Source organism: Penicillium crustosum (genome assembly GCF_028827405.1).
Source record: "Penicillium crustosum strain IBT 35664 chromosome Unknown utg000001l_segment0_segment0, whole genome shotgun sequence".
NCBI classification, from domain to species: domain Eukaryota; kingdom Fungi; phylum Ascomycota; class Eurotiomycetes; order Eurotiales; family Aspergillaceae; genus Penicillium; species Penicillium crustosum.
In genome coordinates, this window is record NW_026623122.1 from 590,405 (window position 1) to 617,108 (window position 26,704).

The 26,704-nt window shown below is 48.8% G+C and overlaps 6 protein-coding genes across 6 annotated transcripts; 2 read left to right on the forward strand and 4 right to left on the reverse strand.

Moving 5' to 3' along the window:
* Window positions 1-2,929: 2,929 nt before the first annotated feature.
* Window positions 2,930-3,825, forward strand: N7487_000229 (ABC transporter integral membrane type 1; the record flags this gene model as incomplete). The annotated part of the gene is made up of 2 exons (XM_056867978.1): window positions 2,930-3,194; window positions 3,374-3,825. 2 exons carry the CDS (start codon window positions 2,930-2,932, stop codon window positions 3,823-3,825), a joined length of 717 nt encoding a protein of 238 aa, XP_056732762.1.
* Window positions 3,826-4,163: 338 nt separating this feature from the next.
* N7487_000230 (uncharacterized protein) lies at window positions 4,164-8,782 on the reverse strand (the record flags this gene model as incomplete). The annotated part of the gene is made up of 3 exons (XM_056867979.1): window positions 4,164-6,122; window positions 6,178-8,181; window positions 8,255-8,782. The coding sequence occupies 3 exons, from the start codon at window positions 8,780-8,782 to the stop codon at window positions 4,164-4,166; spliced, it is 4,491 nt and encodes a 1,496-aa protein (XP_056732763.1).
* A 321-nt stretch (window positions 8,783-9,103) lies between these two features.
* On the reverse strand, window positions 9,104-15,411 carry N7487_000231 (NACHT domain protein; the record flags this gene model as incomplete). Its single annotated transcript, XM_056867980.1, has 3 exons — window positions 9,104-14,451; window positions 14,523-14,862; window positions 14,923-15,411. 3 exons carry the CDS (start codon window positions 15,409-15,411, stop codon window positions 9,104-9,106), a joined length of 6,177 nt encoding a protein of 2,058 aa, XP_056732764.1.
* Window positions 15,412-17,625: 2,214 nt separating this feature from the next.
* Window positions 17,626-18,015, reverse strand: N7487_000232 (uncharacterized protein; the record flags this gene model as incomplete). Its single annotated transcript, XM_056867981.1, has 1 exon — window positions 17,626-18,015. One exon carries the CDS (start codon window positions 18,013-18,015, stop codon window positions 17,626-17,628), a length of 390 nt encoding a protein of 129 aa, XP_056732765.1.
* Window positions 18,016-18,659: 644 nt separating this feature from the next.
* N7487_000233 (uncharacterized protein) lies at window positions 18,660-19,413 on the forward strand (the record flags this gene model as incomplete). Its single annotated transcript, XM_056867982.1, has 2 exons — window positions 18,660-18,875; window positions 18,973-19,413. 2 exons carry the CDS (start codon window positions 18,660-18,662, stop codon window positions 19,411-19,413), a joined length of 657 nt encoding a protein of 218 aa, XP_056732766.1.
* A 1,874-nt stretch (window positions 19,414-21,287) lies between these two features.
* Window positions 21,288-24,676, reverse strand: N7487_000234 (putative protein kinase; the record flags this gene model as incomplete). Its single annotated transcript, XM_056867983.1, has 4 exons — window positions 21,288-21,489; window positions 21,547-23,037; window positions 23,126-23,455; window positions 23,520-24,676. 4 exons carry the CDS (start codon window positions 24,674-24,676, stop codon window positions 21,303-21,305), a joined length of 3,165 nt encoding a protein of 1,054 aa, XP_056732767.1. The 3' UTR covers window positions 21,288-21,302.
* Window positions 24,677-26,704: the final 2,028 nt, after the last annotated feature.

A 26,704-nucleotide genomic window follows, 5' to 3' on the forward strand; every position in this document is an offset into this window, starting at 1 on the left:
CCGGCTCAAGAAATTGGTCGACGAGGAGCAACATTCAATTCTCGCTACCTTACCACAAGATGCGAAGCTCTCAATTGCCCTCGACTGCTGGACATCGCCTTTTCAGCAGGCATTCATGGCAATCACAGGGTACTTTATCGACCGAGACTGGAATTACCGTGAGCTCCTACTTGGTTTCGAACCACTTGATGGGGCGCATTCTGGTGTGAATCTAAGTGAAGTACTTATGGAGATCTTTAAGAAGCTTGATATTACTGATCGTGTGTTAGCGATTACATCAGATAACGCGTCAAATAACACAACTTTAGTACAGGCAGTTCAAGACTCTATTGACTCCCTTGAACTACCGAATAGCCCGGTGGTTGTTCGAATCCCTTGTCTTGCACATGTTATCCAGCTAAGCCTTCGCGAGCTACTTGGATCGGTGAAGGCCGATCCCCAGAACGATACCACAGATCGGAATGTTTCAGATGTCCAAGCCCAAGCCCAAGCTCGATCGCTCCGTGCTTCACAGAGTGAACAAGTCATTGTACAAACCCTTGTCAAGGTAAGTGTATCACTTTGTTTATCACTTAATATATCTAATAACTATCTAGATTCGAGGGCTTGCTGTGTTCATTAATGCAAGCCCCCAACGTCGCGATGATTTCTTCCGTCTCCAGACCAATGGAGCAAAACTTGCGCCTATCCAAGATGTCCGCACCCGCTGGAATTCTACCTTCTTGATGCTTCGTCGTGCGAAACGCCTCAGCAAGCCCTGCGATGAATACTGTGATAATATTGGGACTCAGAAATACAAACTCAGTAAGGCAGAATGGCGGCAGGTCGACTACCTCCTGTATATCACAGAGCCGTTCTATCGCTTTACCACAGTGCTTTCAAAGACCAAAGAGATAACAGTACATCATGTTTTTGGTATTTATAACGCCCTCTTTGAGCACTTCGAGGAATCGATTGCACGACTCACTCCGAAAACCATACCTTGGAAGAAGGCGATGCTACAAGCCCTCAATGCTGGGATGGCAAAGCTTACCTCTTACTACACAAAGACGAAAGAGATCCATGGTAGTCTCTACGCGATTGGAACAATTCTTGCACCCCAGCATAAGCTTCACTTCTTCTCAAGTAAGGCGTGGGGTACATCGGAGAACGACACAAACTGGAGTGATCAGTATAAGGAAACGCTTCGCCAGTTCATAGCTCCTTACGCCCAAAGACACACTCAGACACGGTCCCTACGAGAAGAGCAACCCCCTAAGCGTCACTCAGCCAGTACAAGTGACCTAGACGCCCTCCTTGACCTTCTGCCTCACATCCACTCTGATCCATCAACGTCGGAGCACGAACTTGCTAGATACCTTGAAAAGCGTACGTTATATTCACTGTTATTACGAGCAGGAATACTAATACCTATGATAGCAAGGAGAAAGGTCGATCCTTTACAATTCTGGAAGGAATATGAGAATGAATTCCCAATTCTTTCCAGTGTTGCTCGCGACATTCTCTCTATTCCTGCAACAGGCGCTGGAGTTGAACGTCTTTTCAATTCAGCACGGGATGTCTGCCACTACCGACGTGGGCGGCTGAGTGCGAAGACAGTCCAGGATATCATGATGTTCCGGTGTAAAACCCAGTTCGACATTGAAATAGAAGAACTACCCGATGAGGATACGTCCTTGGATTCAATGCAAGAAGCAGACGAACAGAGAGAGGCTGAGCTTACCACTGACATGCCTGAACCAATCAGCGATGGTGAGGATTCCGAGGATAATGATCCTGTTGGACTGATCGAGTATGAGTTTATAATGGAGAGTCAGCTTCCTCGTCCTTCTATAGTGCTAAGTACGCGGAAGCGACAGAGAAGTGAGCTAGTCGACAGCGAAGATGAGAGCAGTCCTCATCTCCCTCATTATGGAGATAAGGGTAGCACTCAAAAGCGCCCTGGTTTAAGAGAAGCAAGGAAGCGTGGCAAACCCAATGATGATCAATTTGTATCGTATTAGTGTGAATGTATGAATATAATGAATGCCTAAGTCATTATGCAAAGGCTTCCAAGGCTCATTTCTGACCCCGGTCAAAAAAGTGACAATGTGTCAAGTTGTTGTATAAAGGCTTCTAAAGCTCATTTCTGACCTCGGTCAGAAAATTGACAGTAGTATCAAGTCATTGTTATCAAGTCATTGTACATGTAATCGAATTACTCAAAAATACAGAGAAAAAATGCACAAATAATGCAGGTCACGAGGTCAAGAAATTCTGCTTACTAAAAAGGCCCATGGGCGCCCACGGTGTCCATGGACAATGGGCCCTAAGGGTAGGGCCCGTCCATGGGCGTATGGATAGTGCCCATCGCCCGCTTACATAAGGCCCGTGGGCACTGCCCACCCGCCCGTCCATGGGCGATGTCGCAGTCTACACACTGCGTATATAGTTCAAGAACTACTACGCGAGATAGGTGTAAATGTTATGGATTGGCCTCCTTATTCACCTGATTTAAACCCGATTGAGAACCTCTGGGCGTTATTAAAGGCAGATATCTTAAGGCTAAGGCCTTGGTTACGAGAGATGCCTAATAATCAGGAGACCTGGGCCGAGCTAGTAGATGCAGCGCAGTATGCATGGGAGAATCTGACAGTGCACCACTTTGTAAATTTAGCAGAGACTATGCCGCACCGGGTGGAAGAGGTTATTAAATACGAAGGTTGGCATACTAGTTACTAGCTAGTTAGTTAGGTGTTTCTAAATGAGAAGTTTTAAACGGCAGAAAATAAGTGGGGCCTAAGCCTTCCGAGGTACTGGGGTGCAAATACTCATGCAACGCCACTGTATGTCCTAGTACTTCTCCCTCCACTCCATTCTAAAAATCCTCTTCTGGCCAGTACAAATATTTTTCCAGTCTACATATGTACACTTGAAAAAAAAAAAAGGAATGCCTCATTACGAAACGATAGAACAGCCCCAGAATCCCTTGGTCAACCAGTCCATAATAGACTCAAGTCAAGATGAACACAACGATGTTAGCACCGTCTACTGGCGTCCTGCTATATTATGTACTCTTATATACCTTCTGATGGGAATTGGATATTTCATAAGCGCTGCACCGCAACTACGTCTCTTGGAGTCAATCATATGCCGGCAGTACTATGAAGGTTCCGAGTTCTGGGCGTCAGAAGCAAGGATTCCTGAACATCGCTGTAAGGAAGGTCCTGTTCAGGCCGCCCTGGCCCAACTCCTTGGATGGCAATCATTCTTCGACAATATTCCCGGACTTCTTCTTGCACTACCATACAGAATTTTAGCAGACAAATACGGAAGGCGGTTGATAATGACGCTGAGTTTCGTAGGCCAATTTGTTGGAATCCTAACCCTACAGGCACCCTATCGGAACAGCGGATCATCACTGCTATTGAAAAAGTAGGCCTGTGGGAATCGATCTGCAGAAAGGGTGGACTGGATGCCACCTTTAACTCGCTGGACTGGTCATATGACGAGAGGCAACTTTTAGCACTGGCACGGGCCTTGGCCACTCCTAGCCCGCTACTTATCTTGGATGAAGCGACTAGCGGCGTGGACTGGGAAACCGAATCCCGGATACTGGAGATAATTGAGCAGGAGTGTGCGGGGCAGACGGTCATTGCTGTTATGCATCGGTTGCGGCATATCGAGCGCTTTGATAAAGTGGCGCTTCTGCAGCATGTGGAACTGGTGGAGTTTGATGCTCCTAGGGCATTGCTAGGTCGCGAGTCGGAGTTTCGGAAGCTTCACACTGCGTCGCACAAACGAGGGGGTTTATATGCAGAATGTGGGCACTTATTTGACACTTAATATGGAGGTCTTCATTGATGGTTTTTTCGAATACCAAGGTTGAATACTGCGGTGAAACATGTCCGCGTAGATTGGAGAAAGAGCGGGTTCGGGTCATTTAGTATATAAAGGCGTACAGCGGTCCCGATTAGCAGTTATTAAGTTAGGTTATTAGGATGAGCACATAATTCGTCATGTGGATAGTCCTGATTTCTTCGATCACGACGGAATTTCGAAATGGATTCTATACAATATACTAGTTTGCCCTAGAAAATGCCTCAGTCTTAAGAGGATCAATGAATTATACCGCTTCTAGATACCACGGAGCGAAATATAAAAGGGCTAAAAGAAAAGACAAATCAGAGAGGGGTCTGAGAGTTCGAAAACCTGAATATCAAGACTTGGCCCGATGGACAGGAAATGACGAGATGGTTTCCTGCATCAGCCCGCTCAACCGCCCATGACCATGGGCTAAATGGGCGATACTCTACAGGCAACCAAAGAACCTTCTCCCCTTCATAGGTGATCCATTCTCCGCTGTATGTAATACCATAGTGAACTCTTGAACCGGGACCAAGGCGTTCCGATACTTTTTCGATGCCACACTCGTCTTGTTTGACTCTTAGGAGGCATTCGTAACTTGTAGTGTCCCAAATAATGCAATCAGATATGTCTTTCATCATTAAACATGAGCCATCATGAGAGAAGCGCAAAAGCATAGGCAAGATGATGGCTTTAAGGGCTTTCAATGGTACACCATTTGTCTGGCAGAGGTTGATGTCTTCGGTACCGGCACTCCAGGATGCAATGATGCCACAAGCTGAGACAGAAATGTACCCGACTGGTGCTTGGTGAACTTTAAACCTAGTGACGCAGATGCCATTCATGGAATTCAAAATCTGGATCTCTCCGCTGGATAGGCCGCACACGATGTTGTTTCCATCGGGGGAGAAAGCAATTGATTCCACCTGACCATGAGCTTGGAATTTATCGAGGCATTTGCCATTTTCCGGATCCCAGATCCTGATCATACCATCTTCTGAACCCGATGCAAGAATACCGTGAGGCGAGAATGCCAGTGAGTGTGCAAATGCCGTGTTGTCGTTGACCAATCGCTGGAGGCAGAGTCCGGTATTAGGGTCCCAAATACTCACACTGTAATCTTCATGTAGAGATGCAATTCTGACGGCGGAAGTTGGGGAAAATACAAAGTATATAGCCCTATAGGGACTACTATCACGGTGATTGTAATGGGTACCTGTAGGATCCCAAAGCCTGACGGTTTCATCATCCCCACAAGATACAATATCACCATCAGTGGTCGAGGCCACTGACAGGACAGGACCAGCATGGCCTGTCATCTTTCTAGGCGGGTTTCCACTCTTGAGATCCCAGATATAGACCAAGTTCCTAGAGCCAGATATAATGTTCCCATTAGAAGCCATGGCTACCCCTGTAACTGGGCGATGATGATCAAGTGTTTGAAGACAAGCGTTGTCTGATCCCCATAATTTGACAGTACCATCTTCTGAGCTTGATATTATATGTCCATCAATCGTAGTGGAAATGCTGGTGACCCAACCTGTATGGCCTGAAAGAACCCGGACGCATGTTCCAATAACTACGTCCAGAATTCTGATCTGCTTAGAAATAGCAACAGCGACATGGTCGCTAGAGATAAAAGAAAGCACCGCCCTCGTTCGACAAGGAAACTCAATGGTATTCAGACATTGACCATTTTCAGAATCCCATATCTTGATAGTCATATCAGTTGACGCTGAAGCAATCAGACCAACGGGAGAGAAGCTAACAGATGTGACAGAGCTCGTGTGATCAGAAAGAATATTCAGACATTCTCCACGATTAACGTCCCAAATTCTGATTTTCTCATCCGATGATCCAGATGCAATACGTGTGCCATCCGGCGAAAAGCTGACTGAATGGACTTCCATTCTATGACCCACCAGGGTCTTGAGGCTGTCACCACTTTCTTTTTCCCAGATCCTAATGGTACTATCCCTTGATCCAGATGCTATGAGTGTCCCATCAGGAGAGCAAGCAACTGAGTTGATCTGATTGGAGTGGCCGTAAAGAGTCTGTATGCATTGATTCCAACTTGGGTCTACAAGAGGCCTAGTTACAAGCCAGTCTGGCTCTTCATACTCAAAAGTCTTTCGTATCAGACTATCCGTTGGGGCGAACACAAGTGCGGAGGCATATGTTTGCAGAGGGTAGCTTTCGATAGCACCTCTGGCCCACGAGATGAACCGATGAGAGTCTAGGACAAAGAGTAGAAATTGAGATTCAGGGAAGAGAGTCTAGTTTCGTCAGTTGTATTCTAATAGATATTTTCATATCAGCATTTATATTCACCGAGAGCAATTTGATGAGTTTCCTCGAAGTGTAACCTGCAACTGAGTATTTCCTCATCAGACTGAGAGCTTCAATCCAATAGAGAAGACGTTCTGTCCAAAACTTGTTGATTGGACCATCATCCCGTAGACTGTCGAACTGATACTTGGGTTCAGAATCCGAAAGATGATCGGCCCAATAGACACAAGAATACCGGGGGAGCCCAAGTGCATCTCCATGCTTTTTAGAGTCTTCGATCTCGTCGATGGACAATCCAGGGTGTTTCAGTCCATAGATATCTCGTTTCAATTTCTTCATACACTCAAGCGATTGAGCCATTATCATGTGATGTCCCTCGATATGGCCATGTGGAAAAATGCTGGATAGCATCTCTGGTCCTTGGGCTTGAACAAGGTAATCTTTCGCAGATTGATGCACGAAATAAACAGTCTGGTCATAATCCCCTAAAATGAGGAGGCCGCATTGTTTCACAACCGGGGGGGAAACAGCCCATGTTGTTAAGTTGGCCAATTCGCGCAATTCGCGTAAATGGAGAGGACGATATGCACTTGTCATAATCAAGAGCAATTTCTTGCACGTTGCTACGCACTTGGAACTATTCATCTTTTCCAACATGGTAGTGTACATTTCATCAAGGCCTGATGGAATTTGCTCGATTCTCTGGAGTAGTTCATCGGGGCTGACGTCTTGTAATTCCTTCATAACCAACCACACCCACAAGAAAGTGCCGTCTGCTTTTTCTTTGAGCTTGCATTTCAACTGATCTAATACTTGAGAAAGGTATACTTCAAGCTGTTGAGCACATTCGAGTTCGTACTGTGATTGAGAATCAGGGGCCAAATCCGCTTCGTAATCAGTTCGATATTTCTCGCCAAGATCCGAGACCTTGCGGTCAATATAGGCGTTGACGGCATTCCCAACGGCCACTGAATTCACTTCCAGACTGAGTTGAACATTTGTCATACCCTTGCCAAGGAAGGTTTTGATTTCAGGTTCATTCCGACTTGATAGTAGCCATTTCACCTTGTCGTTTTTGGCCGTTTCGGTGATCAGGTTCAAAAGTTGTGCTAAACCAGGTTCCCCCCTTTTGCATTCATCGAGGGCATCAATCACAAAGAAGACTCTTCCCAAGGAGTTGTCTTGGATAATTTCAAGGAAGACTTTCTTCAATTGGAAGAATGCCGAGCCATCATTGAATGCGTTTAACTGATTTCCTTTGAATGTATCAAGGTGATGGATCAGGGATTTTTCTTGGCGCAAAAGCATCCATATCAAGCCTCTCAGAACCGACGTTGCTGTGTTGACTTTGTCGTTGGTACCACGACAGAAGAAGTAAGATAGGCAACATTCATCAAAGCGAGTCTGCAATCGGGCCTTGAGATCTTCAACAATACCCATGAGTAGCATTGTTTTCCCCTTTCCAGCATCTCCTCTCATCCACAGGAGCTTATTGGAATTTCCGTCGTCCCAATTGGTAAAACTTTGGTATTCCTGAGTCCGGAGAGCCCATTCATAGGATTCAGGAAGCAACTTGTCTTTTAGTCCCTGAAGAAGTTCGATGTCCGCGTCCATATCCGAGACCCAACATTTTTCCATTAGGGCGTCTTCTGCTTGAGACCGACGCATATTGACAAGGAGTTCGAGATATGAGCTGGTTTGTTGAACCCCAATAACTTTAGCAGCCGCTTTTACGCCCGCCTCAGCTTCTTCAACACCACTCAGTTTCCCATCCCAGTCATCCAATTTGACCAAATCTCTCAGATACCTTACACCTTGGTTGCGATAGTGGGAGCAGATACTTTCGATAATGTATTGGAGAATTTCTTTGTATAAATCGAGAATGCGCTCGGCCAGTTGCTCACGTAGCTCGGTCAAGTGGTCATTTGCCATGGAACTCTTTTGGTCGAAGAGTTTTGAGAGACTAGAATACCATTTCATCTTGAGAATGACCTTCGTGATGCCCTCGCGGTTTTTCTTTGCCTCATTTTCTGCGTTTGCGAGAAACTAGAGGATTTTAGAGGTGAAAGCACCAGAAAGAAAGGAAAAGTGCGTGGATCGGAGCTCGAGACAAACTCACCTCTATAGCAACACAGATACCAGCCCAAGCAGCTGCAGCTGCCGGAACAGCGCTTAGGCCAGCACCAACTGGTTTACTAACAGACCGAACAACATCGATGGCCTCGCCAAACTTTCCTTCTATCTTGCTGATCTTGGCTGTCTTGTCCAAAGCGGCCTCCAAAAGGAGATTCATTTGAGATAATTTGTTCTGCTGGCTCTGCTCATTGACCTTGTTTGTTTGATCCAAAGGCAGCTTAGTTGAGAGTAGTATTTCATAGCCCTCCAACAGCTTTGGTTCTTTAATTTTGAGATCATCGTAGGCTTGATGCCAGAGTTTATCTGGTGAGATGTCGATGGCTTTCCTCTTTGGCTTGTGTGTTATTTCTTGGCTTCCAGAATCAACTAATACTGTTGAAGAAGGGTGGGTGGTAGCGGAGTGAACTGAGTTGGCGGGAGAAGTATTGTCTCCATTCTCTAAACCGGTCGGTTTATGTTTGGAAGACTGAATGCGCAAAACTTCTTTCCAAGACCTATGTGGTTTTTCCATTGTAGTTGGGATATCGATGAAAGAGATACTAAGTGTGAGATGTGGGGGGGTGGGAAAGCCATTTATCTGAGGGGCTCTCTCGTGTGGGGGCTGAGCCGATATAGCCGCCAGTTAAATAGATGAATCCACATTCAAACTACACAAGATACTTTTGTCAACGTTAGAGCATTCTACTATGGTCTTTTACCATGGTCAGTGGTGCCAAAAAGCTGTGACTGGGTGCGAGAGTATATAGTTCGGATTGGACAAGGAGGTAAAGACAAGCTAATAACACAATTTAAATACATATATACGTATGACGGACATTATGGAGACAAGCTATTACAGCTCCTCCTCCTCAACCTCGCCATTCTGCTGACCGAGATTAATAGACCAGGTGAAGGTCTTCAGATCCAATGTGTCTTCAGCACTGGCAGCCTTGCCAGACCCAAAGTTCTTCGGGTTCCACTCCTCAACACCACTGACACCCTTCAACTCATCGCCGAACTCAGCAAAGAGACCAGCGCTGAGAGCCTGATATTCGCTGTAATCCTTGGGCCAGTCACCTAGGCGTTGCACGGAGAGCTTGAGCAGGTTGAGGTGGGCGCGAATGTGCTCGCCGCTAGCCAACGAGTATCCGCTGTCGGAGCCCTGCTCTTGAATGTTCAAGTCATAGGCGGAGCCGTCCATGCTGAAGCTAGCATCGAGGGTACCTTCGAACTCCGCAAGCGAGGGGTCGACTAAGACGCGGAGGAGGCTCTCGTGCACCGCGGCGCTCTTCTTGTAGTACTTATTAGCCATGTGCTGGCCGTTCTTATCGGACTGGTAGCGTTGCGCGATCGCGGTGTACAGCTGCGAAAGCAAGGTGGACATCTCGAGAGTGTTGGTATGGCGAGCACCGTTAACGCGGCGGCAGTTGTATACGATGTCTTCAGCCAGACGAGAGGCCTTGACGGCATCGCCAACCAGGAAACGAGCCAGGATGTACCGGCGGGCCAGGTCGAGGGTGACGGAAGGGCTCCAGTCTGGTTGCTTGTTGCGGCTATTCCAGAGATCGCTGAGGAGCCAGACGAGGTTCTTGTAGTCCTGCTGCTCGCCAAGAATGCCGATGAGGGCGTTCAGGTAGTCCAAGTTGATCTGGGCCAGGTTGATCTTCAGATCAACGATAACGCGGAGGACTTCCTGAATGATGATCGCGGACACACTGTGCAGTTTCTTCTGAACAGAACGCTCTGGCTGAGGGAGGGTATGGCCAGAGATTAACAGACCCAAGCTGAACACAAACTTGACAATCTCAGGGGTTCGGTAGACATCGTGAGCTGAAATGTAGCGGAAGGCAGCGATGGCAAGGTTGGTGGCACCATCATAGTTTTTAGCCTCAAGCAGCTCGAGAACCTTGGCATTGGAGGCAATACCGACCGAGCGGACGAAGTTCGAGGTCTGGTGTTGAGTGAGATATCCGATCATGGTCTGGAGGAAGATGGTCACCTGAGCAGTCTCAGTCAACTTGATGCGCGCCCCTTCGGTGGAAACGAAGTAAGCAACAAAGTCATTGAAGACACGGTTAGCAGCCACCTGACGCTTGTTGGCGACGAGGAAGTTGTAAAGGCGGGTAGCAGAAACCGCGACTGTGCAGAAAGAGCTGCTCTTGGACTTGGTGTGGCTTCTGAACTCCTCGAAGTAGACATACTCCGTGGTCAAAGAAGCGAGGATTTCAGTGACGCTGGAGGTACCCTGGTGCATGCTGTGCTCGAGCTGGGCCAAGAAGACAAGGCTTTGGCGACCCTTGGAGGAGACATCGAGCTGGGTCTCCTTGGAGTTGGAGGTATCCTTCATGACGATCTGGCGATAGAGCTCCTGGGACAGCTCAACGACCTTGTGGGCCTGGTTGCTGGTAATGTAGCCGGTAGCAATAGTGGTGGCTGCGGCCACAAGGCGCTCCGAAGAAGTCTCAGAAGATAGGATCTGCTTCGTTGACTCGTGCAGCTCCTGGGACACACGCTGGGTGTCATTGTGACTGGAGTGGAATGAAATTACCTCCTGAAGTTTGGAAAGGGTCTCTTCGTGAGCCCAGCCGTAAGTCTCACGAGCGGATTCAATGCGCTTCCGCATGATCTTAGTGACGCGCTTCATCTGCTCGGAGGAAACGGACTGAGACTTGGAGGTAGCACTGGCGGTCTGCTCCTCGAAAATACCGTCAAGGATGGCCTCAATCTCCCCAAGGTTAACACTAGTAGGCTTGAGCTTGAGCAGCTGTTCGTAGAGTGCAATGGCTTCACTCTCATAGGTCTTTGTCTCCTGACACACCTTAGCAAGGGTCAAGGTAGCCTGGATGGTGATCGTAGCGGTGGCTCCGAAGACTGTTTTGACTTTGTTGTAGAACTCGGTGGTAATCTTGTGAACGAAGGCAAACTCAGTGCGATTATTGCGCAAGCAGTGAGTGTAGCGATCGAATACTGATTGCACAAAGCCCTCGTCCTGGAACTTGGGGCTCTGCTTGGGCTGGTCCAAGAAAGTGGCGAAGAGCAGGGTAAAGTATGGAACGGCGTCAGTGTAGCGAGCTTGGGCCCAAAGCTCAGTTGCAACAATTATGACGGGCTCCAATGCCTCGGGCTTGATGACCGACGAGTGCTTGTTCAAGGCGAGCACAATGCGTTGGTAATACTCCACGAAGATGGGACGAGGACGGGTAAGCTCAGCCAAAGTGAATAGGGTCTTGATCACATTGGGGTGTTCAGGGCCGTAGTGCTTGGTGTAGTCCTCCAAAAGCTCTTGATAGGTGTCGATGATCTTGTCGGGCTGGGAAGACCCCTCGAAGAAGCTGATCAGCTGATCCTTGATGGTCTCCCTCAACTTGTCACCCGCTGGCCGAGCGGCACGGACCGCGCGGTACACGCGGACGCGAATGCCTTCCTCGCGGGGGAAACGACGGCGGTAGTGGTAGCACTGGCTCAAACGCTCGGCAAGGTCCACGGCCTTGTCAGTGTGCTCCTTTGGGAGCACAACATCTTGGATGGAAGGAGCGAACAGGGAAGGCCAAATACCATGGAGAACCTTCTTGAGGAGACGGGTGGCATCCTTCCAGCGGTGCTCCTTGGTGTATAAGGTCAGCAAAGTACTGGTAGCAGTGAGCGAGCTTTGGTCGAGCTTAGAGGAACTAGAAGCCTCATAGACGATCTCCTCCAAGGTAGTCTCGGAGAAGTGCGATGACGACGAGCTAGCCTGTTTCTTGACGTGTTGCGAGGTAGATTCTATGTGCTTTTGCATCTCCGAGTATGAGGAGGTACGGTTGGTACGCTGGTAGAACGAGGCACAGTGCTTGAAGACGCCCAAGGCAGCTACAGTAAGGCCAACAGTAGTCATCACCTTAGCGATCTGCTCGAAGTGCGAGATCGAGCTCTCAGAAAGAGAGTGAGCGCTGCTCTTTTGCTCTTCCCAAACGCTGGATAGGATGGAAGAAGCCTCATGCTCTCTCTTCTGGGAGGTCAAAAACTTCGAGTAAGCAAGAACAGACTGCAGCTTGTGTTCTTGGGTCTTAGCCTGCTGCCAGAGCTCAATGTACAGACGTTCGGCCAGGTCAAGGTGGCCATTGGCTCTGTACTTCTCGGCCTTGGTGATCTGGCCCTCGAACGACTCGGACTTTTCGTGGACCTCGTCGTGCTCGGCATCCAGCAGGAAGCGAATACCAGTTTCACCTACTTCCTGCTTATGGCCCTTCAGGCGAACACTGAGATCACGGGTATCATCGCCGTCGTAGTTGGTGGCGGTAAGACTCTGGATCTTGAGAGTCCAAGTCTGAATCTTTGCCTCCTCCTTGGTCGCGCGATAATGCTCAATCAGAGTCTTCATGATGCCGACTGTCTTCTCAGACTTCTCGCCGTAGTGAGCCTGGTAGCACTCGACAATGATGATGAGAAGCTCCTCACGTCTAGTCATGATATCTGACTTGGTAAAAGTGACCATGTCTACAGTCAGATCAAGGAACAACAGAGCCATCTGCATCGTGATGGTGTGAGTTGTACCGAGCAAAGTGCGACTGATGGTGGTGATCTCATAGATGAGAGGGATTGCCTCGGGGGTTTGGTCCACATCACGGTACAGCAGTGCCAACGAGATTATGGACTGGAGTGTCACAGGGTGGTTGGTCCCCAAAACCGTGCGGTACATGTTGGTAATAGTGGTGTGGTACGACAGCAGTGTGGGTGTGGATAATTTGTTCCAGAGAGTGCTCTGTAGCAGCAAAAGGGTAACGCTGGCTGGCAATACCTTGCCAAACTCTTTAGCAGTAGGAGCATTGCCACCAGTAGTGAAGGTCGTGGTCTGCTTCAAGTGACGAGGCCAGTAGCGAATGGCAAAGTCAAGAAGAGGGTTGGTTTTCACACGAGGAGCGACATCACGATCATCAAGGGGAGTGAGGGAAGGCTCATGCTGCTCGGGAACAGTGTACTTGAGGTAGACCAAGAGGCGGGTGACGAGGTCGGTGTGGCGGTCCTTGACCGTGGGAATCAGCTTGCCCTTAGAGAACACATCCAAGACAGCAGTCCTAATCAGACCATGACGAAGGTACACCTGACCATCTTGCATGAAGACGATGGAGTTCAAGGGCTTCAAGACTTGACGAATGTTGATCTTGCGATCATTCACAATCTGCTTGTCCAGCTCGATCGAAGCCAAGGTAGTGAGTTCCTTTGCCAGCAGAGGACGGTCAGCTGTAGCAAGCCAAAGCAGCATGAGTTTTGCTTCTTCCGTGACTTCGGGGCCCTGGACACTGTGGAGAACAAAGTCGGCAATGGTGGGCTTGCTCTTGACCAGAGTGTCAACGACCTTGCGGAGGGCATCCGGGGTATGCTCAAGGCGAGCACGCTTGGTGCACAGCTTAGCCCACAAGAAGGAACCGCGAGAGGCCTCGCTGATCTGGTCGACGAGGGTCTCCTGCTCCATCTCATCCATAGATAAGAAGACCTTGGTGCCAGGCAACTTGGCGCCGGTGAAGTTGCTTCGGACAACAGTGGAAATGTCATCAGCAATGCGGTCACCACCAATAGGGACATGCGACAGACCGACAGAAGTCTTAGGCTTCTCGGCACCAAGGGTGATAAGCTTGACGTTGGTTCCATTGGAGGTAGCAGCAATCAGCTTCTGGAGCAAAGATGCCTCGCCGCAAGAAGCCTCATCAACGCCGTCAATGACGATAACGAGGTCTTTAGCGCGGGCAAGAGCTGCGCTCAAAGCATTCTCCAGAGCATTCCAGAGAATGTTCTCGTATTCCTCCTGGTTGGTGGTCTTTTTGCTTGCATCATAGGCATCATGCAGAATCTGCAGCAGCTGGATGTTACCAATTCGCTTCTCAAAGAGCTGCAAGAGAATTGTCTTCACAATTGCAATTGGGGTAGTCTCTGCTGGGATTCTGGAATTGATCGGAATAAACAATGACTTGTATGTAACACCGCCGATGTGGTCCTGCAGACGGTCCACAATGACGGAGGCGAGGACAGTCTTCCCAGATCCAAGGGCACCAGTAAAGGCGAGAACGTGATTGTCGCTCTTAAGGAAATGGGTCAAGTATGGGTTCATCCAGAGACAGGTCATCTCCTCGCGTTCGTGGGCAAGGTGGGAGGTGTTCTCGGCGAGGTGGCTGAGGGTGCGGTCATCGGGAGACAGCCAGCTTCGGACGGACTTGACAACGGCCACTAAACATAACCAAATATAATTAGTATCATTTGAATATTTCCAAGACTCAAAGGATGCAAATCCTTCTTACCGTTCTCGGGGTCTTTGCTCTCCTGCACGAGCTGATGTCTCCACATGGAGTCTGAAATCTTGGCGCAGCGTTCACGGAAAGACTCGATCTGACCAGTGAAGGTCTCATAGATGTTGATTGAGATCGAGCCCTCAGAGAGTGCATAGATAGACTGGTGGAAGTGAGTGGAAACACCGGCGACCAAAGAAACCAGGTCTGCCAAGGCCTCAACCAGCTGGTTCTTGATAGTCTGGGAGACAGCGAAGAGCTCAGTGCGCTCGAGCAGATCCACCAGAGTGGAAGAAGTACTGTAAAAGAATCCGAAGGAAGCCATCAGAGCTGGCGCATTCTCTTTTCCAAGCTACGGTGGAATCAGTATTGAAGAAGCATGAGATTTGAAAGGAATAGGTTCGGTACATACCTCAAGCAGCATTGCACAGTATCCGTAAGAGAGCTGAGCAGCGAGCCAGCTACTTCCCTCAAAGTCGCGAATAGCCAGGTCAAAGGAGTGCAAACGCTCAACAAAGAGCTGGGCCCAAGCGAGCACCTTATCATAGCTGCTTCCCTCGGGGGGCAGATGGCTCATGCGCTCGGTTGCAATCCAATCCAAGATGGTAGCGTGGTCGGTATTGCATAGCGTAGAGGACACATTTGCGCCCAACTCAGCGCCACTCTGGCGCTGAAGGCCTTGGACCACACCAGAGAGCTTTGAGCTGCCGGTGGAGTGGAACTTCCGAGGCATGAAGGACTCACGGCGGGACGTACCAGAGAGAGATATGCCACCATTGGAGTGGCTATCATTATCCAACATACTAGACATAGCAGAAACCTTTCTAGAACTACCAGGCCGGTTGCTATAAAAAGGGGATGTGGGATTGCCCGGGACGGGAGCCAAGATACCTGGGGCCATTGTGCTTGGTATAGATTCAGTTGGGTTTAAAAAGAGTCTTTTCTCGATAGTTAAACCGGCAGGGACAGTAACTCTTTCAGTATACTCTTCGGTGATCGGTTTTGTAACAAGGGTGTGTCGGGGAGGAGGGTTGGAGTCCGATGTATCTTCTTTGGGGCAACGGCCCTTCAAGCAACAAAATAATCGAGACAGCCCGGCGAGGATGAAAACAGCAAAGGAATTATGTATGATATCACCACGACAAGCTCACGGGGATTAAAGCAGAAAAAGAAAGGTCATGCAGCTTCGTGGAGAAAGCCATGCTTTTGTAGCAGTTCTTAAGGTGGGCACCAGCACCTGCCTCAATTCCACTTTTCCTCTTGGGTAAAAGCTCTGCGCACAGCGCTGACATCAGTCCTGCTATGCCCTCCTAGGCTATAGTGTAGGAAGTGGACTTATTCAGTAAGGAATGTAACGAACGGTACGAAGTATAGTTTCTCAAAAACGAGATTGCCTCCAGGTGTTCTGCTTTCGGGGCAATAGAAAGTTTGACCTCGCATATAATGGGTCGGAGCTGAATGGTGATAACGCATAATGATCCAATGACAGGGAACAACACCAGGGGTGGACGGCATTTGTGGGCTGCCAATGTCATCCCGTGCTCCAATTCAGTCAATGGGAGTGTGACCCCATGCCTCAGCTGAGTCAATGCAAATGTGGATCATTGTAGCACCTGCAGAACGATGGAGATGGCCGAAATATGTTCTCTCTACTCTTCCCATGAAAGACCCGGTTTTCTTCAGCACGGTATACACCCAGATCGACTCCAGCTGGTAGCGAACCTTATCCTTCTGTATATATGAGAGCTAAATTTTTGAAGCCACCGCTACCATACAGAATAGTTGTCTCTGGTTGTAGGATTGGTTTCACCCTAGATCGGCCAAGAGGTACTTTTGTATATCTGATTTGTTCCGTGCACTGGATGTGGCGGGCTGACAATCAGATCATTTCCCGCCGTCACCCTATAATGTGGGCCCTGGATGGGTCCTGGATGGGTCCTCCGCCCGCTGTGTTGGTAACCAATGGACACAAATCCACAGCTAGAGGCTGTTCGTGCGGTTCGGACCCATTCGGACGAACTGTCGATCGATCTCGGTATCTGAACCCAGCCATGTCGAGTCCCACCCCTTTCTCGCACGGGGTTGCCAAGTTTCTGCCTGTGCGTGCTGATCGTCATCAACTCATGCATAATTATTGACGTAAGTGGGTTAGGTCCGCGGAAGAAAATGTTGTATCAACTCAGCTACCACCAAATACCTTCCGGAGAAGTCCGTGGGACAAGGAGGAAACGGAAAAAGGAGAGGCCTCAAGGGCTATTTCCCATAATTATTAACCATTTGATGTTTGATGTGCCCGGGTACTGCGAACAGCAATCATTATATAACCTATATTATTGGGGAAGTTTGTAACAGGCTATTGGACTTCAAGCAAATGGCATGACCCATCACACCTGGGCATGTCCACTAATTTACATAATTGAATTTAAAGTCCACGGGTCCACATGGACATCCGGGAGCTTCCTACACGATATCAATATTGGACTGTCATGAAGATTTGACTTGCAAGTGCGATCTGCATTCCCCCTCACACTGAGCAAGCTAGCGGCTAGCGGCTATACCCACAATGTTCCTTCAGCACTCCAGGTCCAACCATTTTGAAACTCAACTTCTGCACCGTCTCACCAATCGGAGAATTCTCTCGCAAATGGCCCCATCCACAATACACGTCGCCCAATCTCTAAATTACTGATCACACAAAACATGCTAGTTGAAACAAAGTCACGCTAAAATACAGACCTTGAGATGCATGTTACGTACAAAAGCGGCACATCATAAAACCTTGCATTTGCGGGACCTGCATTTATCCCGTGGGAAACATCCCGGGTTGAAAGAGAAAAAGCACCATATTGTATATATATACTATGATGAAAATCCAGATGAGACCATTAAATACAATTATGAGTCTTCCAAGCGTAACACAGCCCATTGTCTCCCGGCCATTCGCGTCCATCCTGGATCTAGATTCTAACCCTAAGCCAAATACCTAAAATAATTTGTCAGACCCATGTAAGATGCAACACACTAGTACGACGCAGGTACGACGCACTCGAGCCAATACGGCGGGGCTATACATACCATCACGGTAATACCCAAATCTAAAATGAGATATGGATGATTATAGCAGTCCGATTACAATGTCACCGTAGATCTGGGCGTCCAGCTCGAGCTTGATCTTAGCGTGCAGGTTGAGGTGAATCTTGATCTGGAGGCTCCCTTTGTCATCCTCGCCATCCTTCTTTCCAGTATCGGTGATGCCGGGAATTGTCAGACCGCCGGTGCTCGGCAGAGCGTCCTGGGCGGTCTCGCCGATGGCACCGACGGGGTCGTCAGTTGGGTTGCCCTTGCGGCCGCCCAGCGCGGGGACAGATTCGGTGGTAGGGCTATTTGGTAGCGGAGGAAAGTCAGTCTCACTTGAGCTGTTGGGAGTAATGTTGTGGCTTGATTTTGGGCCTGTGGGTGGTTTTTCGTCCGTTTTGTCCTTTTGGGACTTGTTTTTCTTTGCCATTGTCGGTGATAATATGAAGGGGGGTAATGGGAAGGAATTGAATGTTATGAGGGCGAGCCAAGTAAAGGAATGATCATTTAGGACGGGGGAGCAGTGTTGGAAGGAGATGGTTTAGGTATACCTGAGTGACATTCTTGTTTAATAAAGGTTAGGGCTGAGATGAGGTTATGAGGGTTTGAGCAGAGAGCAACGGACAGAATAGGGGATAAGTATGTCTACGATGCATAGGCGAGAGGTAATAAAAATATATATGTGTCGCAGGCCGCTTCCGTTGGGAAGGATTCTTTATTCGACGGAAAGATCTATTGGAGTTCCACTTGGCTCTGATATTGAAGCTGAATCCCTTGGAGATCTGCACATCACCTTGGTCCATCTCTGCGTTCGCACTCGGAAACTATCTGGATTATCCATTTTAGTTGCATAAATGGTGACGTAGCTCATGGAGACAAAGTAGATTGATTTATCCCCATTGGATATATCCCTACTGGGATCGGTGTCAATGTTCCACATTGGGAAGAGCTGAAAAGCTCTGTATTTAGCTGTTATACGCCTAGAGGTCTTTCCACGTCTTATATACCCACGCACACACACGCACAAGACTTGAGATTTTCACGAACTCCCTACGCTGTGCTAACTCCTCAACAATGGTCCTGGGGATAGTCATGATGACGGCCATGGTGCCGACCATTATGGGACTAAATGAGGCCTCTAAAGGCACGCGTGATCAGGAGAACAGCCGGAAGAATACAGCACGCAAGCAGAGATGCCACCTAGTGGCTATGTGTGAAGTCAACAAGGGGACTCAGACCCAACGCGAACAGGTTCACAATGCCCGTGTATATGTGGGGCGAGACGGCAATGTAAGTATCGTCAAGCAGCTAAAAGCCAAAAAAAAAAGGAAAAGAAAATGAGTGTAAAAACCCAAAAAAATTCTGACCATTTAACTTTTTGTCTCAGCTTTATATCACCAAAAAACCCAGCTCTACTATGTCTCTTTTTAATGGCGGCTTCTACACACACCCGGATTTCCCTCCTGACAATACCTCCGGCGTCGTGACCATCACTGGCGAACAACCACCCACCTTGCGTTGGGTGTTCCTGGATTCCAACACGCATCAAATGCGATGGGGTGGGCGTCCCGACAGTGCGGGCCACATATGTGGACCCTTTGACTGGACGAAAGATGAACAGTGCATCACGCTTGAGGGGTGGGAGGGGTGGCTGGCAGTCCGGTTACCGGAAGACCACACGAGGGAACAAGCGGAGGCAGACCTCGAGATCGGCGATGGTAGCGGGATTTGGCGCCTGTATTTTGATCAAAATGATGATGGGGCCGATCTGCCGCCCGGTTCCCAAGGTATAGAAATTCGTCTCAAGCGAGCTACGTCGGAATCGTGATGATTTCGCGTAAAATTATATCCACTTTTCTTTCTGTTTTCTTTTACATATATATCAACGCAAAACTCCATTAATTTAAGTAAATTAAAATCATCATTTACCTAGACATGCATCTCTCCTATGACCCTTGTCCCTTCTCACTTTACAGTAAAAGGCCCAATACCAGAAATATCAGGTTTTGTCGTAGTATTCTCATCCACTCCTATAACATACCTCGTTTCGTTCATGCTTCGATTTGAACCCCAATTTACTATAGTTTGTTGAATAATAACTATAATACAGAACAAGTAATATACTAAACAGCATGTAGTAATGGATTTTGTATCTTTCACAAAGGCGTAAAAATGAATTGTAAGAATGTCTAATCTCTTCATATATGGAAAGGAAGCCATATTTATGCCTTTCCTTTCCTATGGAATTGTCTATCTTTTCTCATAGAAAACTTGCTTTTTGTGATAAAGACTAGAAGGAATTGTAGGCAATGAGCGGTGTCATTCCTAAGCGCTGTGTTCTTCATAGTTCGCACATAGATTGATGAAAGCGAAGATGCATTGAGTTAGTTTGAATTGAAATCTCGAGTCATGGTTTCAGTATCCTCGAATTCGTGTGGTGGAATAGTTGATAGAGGCGTCAAACTGCATTAACGACGCTAGTCTCGATTCCGTAGCAGTCCTGAATTCTTTGGTAGACTGGAAATGTAGAAGTGACACGTTGCAGGAGAAGCAACGTATGCATGAAATCAATTAGGATTTAGCGTTGAACCTCGAAATACATGTTAATTATAACAAATTAACTTGGATTTTCAACATAGTTATCTGGCGACATGGAACACTTCGCGGGCGGCTATATATTTTGCCATGAGAGCCGTCGTGACCTAAAAGGATTACATGATTTAGTGCATTATATATAACCCTGTACTTGAGCCAAGTGACGAGACCTTTGAATTTCCAGAGCTAGATGATCTCGGAGGGTCATCATAGGCTCATTCCTGAACCGAACGATGCAACTACACAGCTAGGTACTACTTTAAAAAGACCCAATACTCGTTTAGTAACAAATGTGCTATAAATGACATTTTTAGTGCATATCTTGGCTGCCAAACATAAAGACGACGCATCGGTATAAAGCATTACGAGCTACTTGATCATGTACTTACTAGTATGTGTCATTCCTACGTGGGGGAAGCTTTTTTTTATACCCAAATTGCTTAATTTACCCGAGAGGTTGAGCACATTGAGGATTCCGAGGACGTTTAGCGCGACACTATATGGTACTTGAAGTAGTGTAGCCTGTGCCTCTTCCACACCCTGGTGATTTCGATGTCTGGTCTTGCCTGCATCGCATCTCACCCTCATTGGATCTTATTTCATCTTACTCCGTACTGCTAGCTGCATCCGTTTGCTCCACCGGGCTTAGCTCCTAATGTTCAGAAGTACCGTGCAAATTCGCGAGGACAATCAAAGGTATTCCAAAGCACTATTTGGGTGATTTTTTTTTATTTTTTGTTATACACTGATAGCCCCAGATGATACAAGCTCGGGGTTTGGGCAGCTAACTGGGATCTGTGTGTACCGGCTTCTCCGTCTTAACTGAATACTATATTTCCTAAAGAGTAATGGCATAGGGACCTATAATATTGACCGATATGCATCAGTCCATACATCAGTCCATTATACTTGACTATGCAATAATAACTTTGATCTAAATTTTCCTTGATCAATGGGCAATATGTGACACAAAAAAAAAAAAAGACAAGCCCGGAAGAACCCCAAATACCTAGGGTAGTGTGAATCTCGTGAAAAGTAAATGCAAACCATTCCTCCAACCATGTCCGATGCAATAAGACAGCGAAAAAAAAAATAATAAATTAATTTGCCAACCAAGAGTCATCACTGTGCAGAGGCACGATCACTTGAATCTTGCTTGGTACGTTTGGAATCCCGATCGCTGCTGGGAACCGATGCGTCAGCCTTACGCTTGTCGCGGTCCTTTTGGTTTTGGTACTCGACGCGTCGAGCTTCCTTGCGAAGCGCCTTGGATTCAAACTCGTGCCAGTCTCCTTCAACGTGTTCCAATCTGCAGATAAATGTTAGAAGGGATAATAATATACAGAAGGGAGTTGGGGGAACGTACTCAATGGGCGGGCGAGGAGCTGGTTCTTCGGATACGAAGTATGGATGTTTGAGAATGTCCTCGGCGCTCGGCCGCTGGGAGGGATCATAGCGGAAGATCGAGGATATAAGATCCATCGCACTGGACGTGAGCACATCACGGTATACGTCCTCGAAAACACGCTTCCTTCGTTCCGTTGGTCGCATCAGGTGGAACCAGGGCATCTCCACGAGGTCCGGCCATTCAGACTTGGTAGGAGTACCCAAAGCATTGTAGATCTTGTCCATCTGGCTCAATTCACCACCTTCACCGGGGAAAACGGCCTTTTTGGTGAACATCTCCATGCAAACGCAGGCAGCGCTCCATACGTCGACCGCAGGGCCATATCGGGTCTCACCCAAAAGGAGTTCCGGAGGTCGGTACCAGATGGTGATGACTCGGTTGGTGTAGTCAAGTTGGCGGCTTTTGGAGAAGAACCGGGCTAGGCCAAAGTCGGCAAACTTCAACAATCCACGATTGCTGATCAATATATTGGCTGCTTTGATGTCGCGATGTAGAACCCCTCGATGGTGAAGATAATTGAGACCCTCGAACATTTGCTTCGCCAGATCCTTCTTGTGAGAAAGTGTGAGAGAGAAAGTAGGATGATTGATCAGACCGGTCAGATCGTGTGAGAGGTATTCAAAGACCATGAAACATTCGTTCTTTTCGACCATGACCTCCAGGAGGCTGACGACATTATGGTTTCGGAGGTGCTGAAGCAGCTTGATCTCTCGGACAGCCGTCACAGGGAAGCCATCCTTCTCGCCTTCCATTCGGATCTTCTTGAGTGCAACTTTACGCTGGGTATAAACGTGGATTCCCTTGAACACTTTTCCATATGTTCCAGCACCGATCACAGACTCATTGCCCGGCTTTCGAAAGTACACAGAGTCGGCATTAGCGAACTCCTCAGGAAGCGTAGGGCGTGGTTTAGGCCGAGTAAGAATCCGCTTCTCTTTAGGTGGTGATGGCTCTCTCGGAGGTTCCGGAGAAGGTTCACGGCGGCGGTCTTGCCAGTCCAAGGGCCTATCCGGGGGCCGTTCTCCTTGTCGTCGATCACGACGTTGATCGAAACGACGGTCATCTCTGCGATCCCGTGGATCACGGAATTCTCGTGGCTCGCGGAAATCTCTGCGGTCTCGATCCCGATTTCGTCCACCACGATCACGGCGATCACCCCTCGGATCTGGCTTGAATTTGGGCAATGGCCCATTGGTAAACCGATTGCGAGGTTGTTGGGGTGGCTCTGGTGCACGAGGAGCCGGCTCGCGGACCTGCTGCATCCTCTGGGCAAGGTCAGGTACCGGCTTTGGAGCGGGGGAAGGCGCAGCCTTTGACTTGAAAGCAAAGCTGAATTTCCCGCCCTTGTTTGCGGGCGTGGCTTCATTGGACTGGTGGGCCGGGGGCGGCATGGACTGGGCATTTCCGGCTGGGGGTTGGGGTTCTGTCTTGTTCTCCTCTTCATCCCTACTGGGGGCCGGGCATAGTGATCATTTTCGCCAGCTCGGGGGATTGCAGGTCATTGTGAGAGGAGTGTGGACGATTGGGAGTTTCGGACCCATGGCTGTGTGCCGGGCGAGGGCTATGTTGTCCCCCGCGGCCTCGTGGTCCCGATGCGGTCCATTGTAGGTTGTTGAAATGTCCCCTCGCGCCGCGTTGTGAAGATGCATTGTGATATGAATGAGGACCAGAGCCAGAAAATCGCCGATCGGGGCCCTGGTTTGAAAAGTTTCCTCGATGACCGCCACCAGAGTGGCCACCCCGGTGAGGAGGCCCACCGTACGGAGACTGAGGGTGATGATTGTTAGGGCCGTTAAATTGACCTTGGTTGTGATAGTAGTTTCCATTTTGCGATGAATAGTCATCGTTTCGGTAAGGAGAGGCGTGGCTAAAAAGGAGTGTTAGTTTGATTCAATATGTAACATGTAAAGTGAAAGCGATAGAAGACTCACCCGGTTCCAGAATACGGAGGTGGGCCAGACCATCCTCCTCGTCCTGCAGAATAAGGTGATGGCGGTTGCGGCGAACCGTGGTATGAGCCTGTTGATGTTGCGTTTTGAGGGTTTGCATAGGGTCGGGTATCAAGATGTGGTCGGGAGGACCGACGGCGAGGTTGGTGGTCAGAGCGCATGGCATGCATTGAAAACTCATCCCGCGCGGGATTGGAGTGTTCTCCGGAAGAACCGAAATTATCACAGTCAAAACTGGGAATCGGGCGCGGTGGAGATGGAGACCGAGCAGTGCTGTCCACAACAGACTGGACTGGTCGAGCTGTGTTCATAGCCGAATCACGCCTTGACCTGCGAGACGATGCTGAGTATCTCGAGGTTGCAGACCGCACAGAGTGCCGTGAGTTCGAGCGATAGTGAGATCCGTGGTCGCTATAATTATCATCGCCAGGGGTACGAGACCGTCGGTCTGGCGAAGGATGAAACCCTCGTTCATGAACCGGTGATCTGGATCTTCCTGGACGTGGGATATCTGGACGGCGACGGTCTTTTCCACGACGGTCCCGGCCCCGTCGTGGTGATCTTCGTCTCGGAGCACCACGACCTTGGTTACGGCCTCCTCGTTTCTTGAATGAAGGGCTTCGATCCCGGATATCCCAGTTATCGGAGTAATTTGGACGCTGGGGAGGGAGAGGGCCACGACCACCACGCGGTGAGGGGCTGCGAGTCCTTTGTCGTTTCTGTGGAGGTCCGGTTGATAGCTCGTCTCTTCGAAGACCGGGGGCTTCTCTGTCGAAAGGTCCGGAGTTGTGGGTGTTCCAGTCACCGGCTGGTGGCCCCGGTTGGGCTGAATCTAGTCGACGGCTGTTGTGAAAGTTTCGAGGGGGAGGGGAACCTCGAGGAGGAGATCGATCCGGAGCGAAATCGCCTAGGTCGTGAGAAGATTCAGGGCCAAAGCGGGACGCGCGTGGTGGCGACCGCCCCGGGCGATCGAAATTGCGGTTATTGGGCCGATATGGACGGCCTCGGTCACGTCCTCTGTTTCTCCCTCGATCGCGGCCTGACCCTCGGCCCCTCCGTCTCTCCCTGTCACGGGGATCACGGTCTGGGTCGGCGCTCCACTGGTCTCTCAACACCGGACTCGTACGGGACGCAGCCATGTAAGCGTCGCCAACGGCATCTGGTTCAATCAAGAGAAGTAGAAAATGTCAGCGAGGCCGGTCCTTGGAAGAGGCCTTGAACTAAAGATAATGATGAGAAAGCACAGTGAGCGATGGCATCCAAGCGTGTCGGCGATCGCAGGCGGAAGTCTTTCGGGTTTGAGGACCCGGAACGATGGTTCTTCCAGATTCCGAACTGTTCACACTATCAAGCGTTGGTGAACAACAAGGACATAAGCAAGGGGAAAGTTGAATGGGGCATACGCACCAATTCAGATTTATCAAATACGGCGTGTCACCATTCCACGTAAAGAAAGAACACTACTTGGCCGTGGAAGGTGGGCTTTCCTAGGTAAGGTTGGAGACCTCGGGGTTGCTGACTGATCCGCGGTGCGGCTCTACAACTTGATTCGACGCTTGGATGCTGGAAGATTGGCGCGCAGCTGTCGAAGACAAGTGCAACCTGTACTTCTGCTTGGCTCCTCCGAGTTTCTTTTTGAATACCGAATGTGTCGAGTCTGTGTCTGTTCAGCACATGACGAGCTGATCAGGTGGTGCCCAGGTGTGGGAGAAACTGACATGTTAGGCTTGCTAACATTTTGTCTCCTTTGTGCTCGCCTTGCCCTGCCTTTTTGTACAGCAGTTGCCTGTTTTTGGCAAAGCCACATTGAGACTGTGTTGGCTTGTCCCACGAATGAAACTATCTACGTATTGCACAAGGCCAGATGGGCCAACATTTCCGAGGCACCATTGTGAACATAACAATCCCCGTTGGATTATCAGGTCACATCATAAAATCAATGGCTGGAGTCTCCTATCATCCTTTCCCCCAGGGTCATGGAGCTGTTGGTCAATTCAGAGGGCCGATTCGACACGCTGTGATTCTTTGTTGAAGACAGCTTTGATGGTCTGTATCACACCCAGCCAGTCAGTTTTTCGATGTCTCGTATGCCAGTTGTCGAGGTTCGTGTCATCCACCAGGAAAATAGTGTGCGATGAAATGAAGCTTCGTCGTGATTTACAACAGACAGACTGATGGTTGACTATCTGGGGGACAAATACCACCGGGGCAGAGATGAAACATGGGCGGAAATCCTGGTTGCGACGTCGTTTTAACCTGACATTTGCGAATCCTGTATCCTTATGGCTGTACCCCCTAGGTTGCGAATTCATGTTGCTGATATCCAAGTGCCCAGGTCGATTGACCAGACAAAGGGATAGCGATAATGGTGGGGAGCATACCGAGTGAGAGGTCAATGTACGAGTCGGTCAAGGCAAGAAGAGCCTAAAAACAATCTTGGTTCCACCCCAGTCCAGTACAACCCAGTAGAATGAGCAAGTTCCTCCCAAAGGTGTGGCTTGCAGGTGAAATGCTAGAGACTAGGCCCTGCACTCAGCCAACCCCGCCTCCCATATTAAATAGCGAGATCAATTCCAGGACCAGAAATTGACAGTTTGTAATCTAACAGAAAGCAACATCTCATGATGTGGATGTGGTCGCAGGGAACTCAGGGCCGTGGCTGAAAGTCAGCCCGAGATTGAGCGGGATGTGCTGGAACACAAACCCCCGTCCATTTTCACCCGACCCAAAAAAGGGACATTCCCCAGAAAATCCAGGGGTTTAGATTCAACAAAAGATATTATCGCAGTACGATCAGAAGAGCAAACGCCATGCCGAATCGGCGAGAAACTAAGAAAGCAAAGAGGTAGGTTGATGTCATGAGCAGGTCGAGGTTGTGCCGGAATTGGGCGTGGGGTCACATGCGGGTCACGTGATGTCATATTGTTTATGTACTTTCTTCACCTTTTTTCAAAAGGAGATTTTGCTTACTGAGTATACTGACAATACCCCCAGGCCCTATATATAATTGCTGGTTATATTAAATATGCGCTGAGTGTTTGACACGTTGTCATACGACTCATTCCCTTTGTCGTTTGGTCTGACCTCATGAAGCCAAGCATCACACCTAAGACTCCTTTGATAAAGAAACACTAGCGACAGGCGTGCGTGCATAGCTGTGACCTATC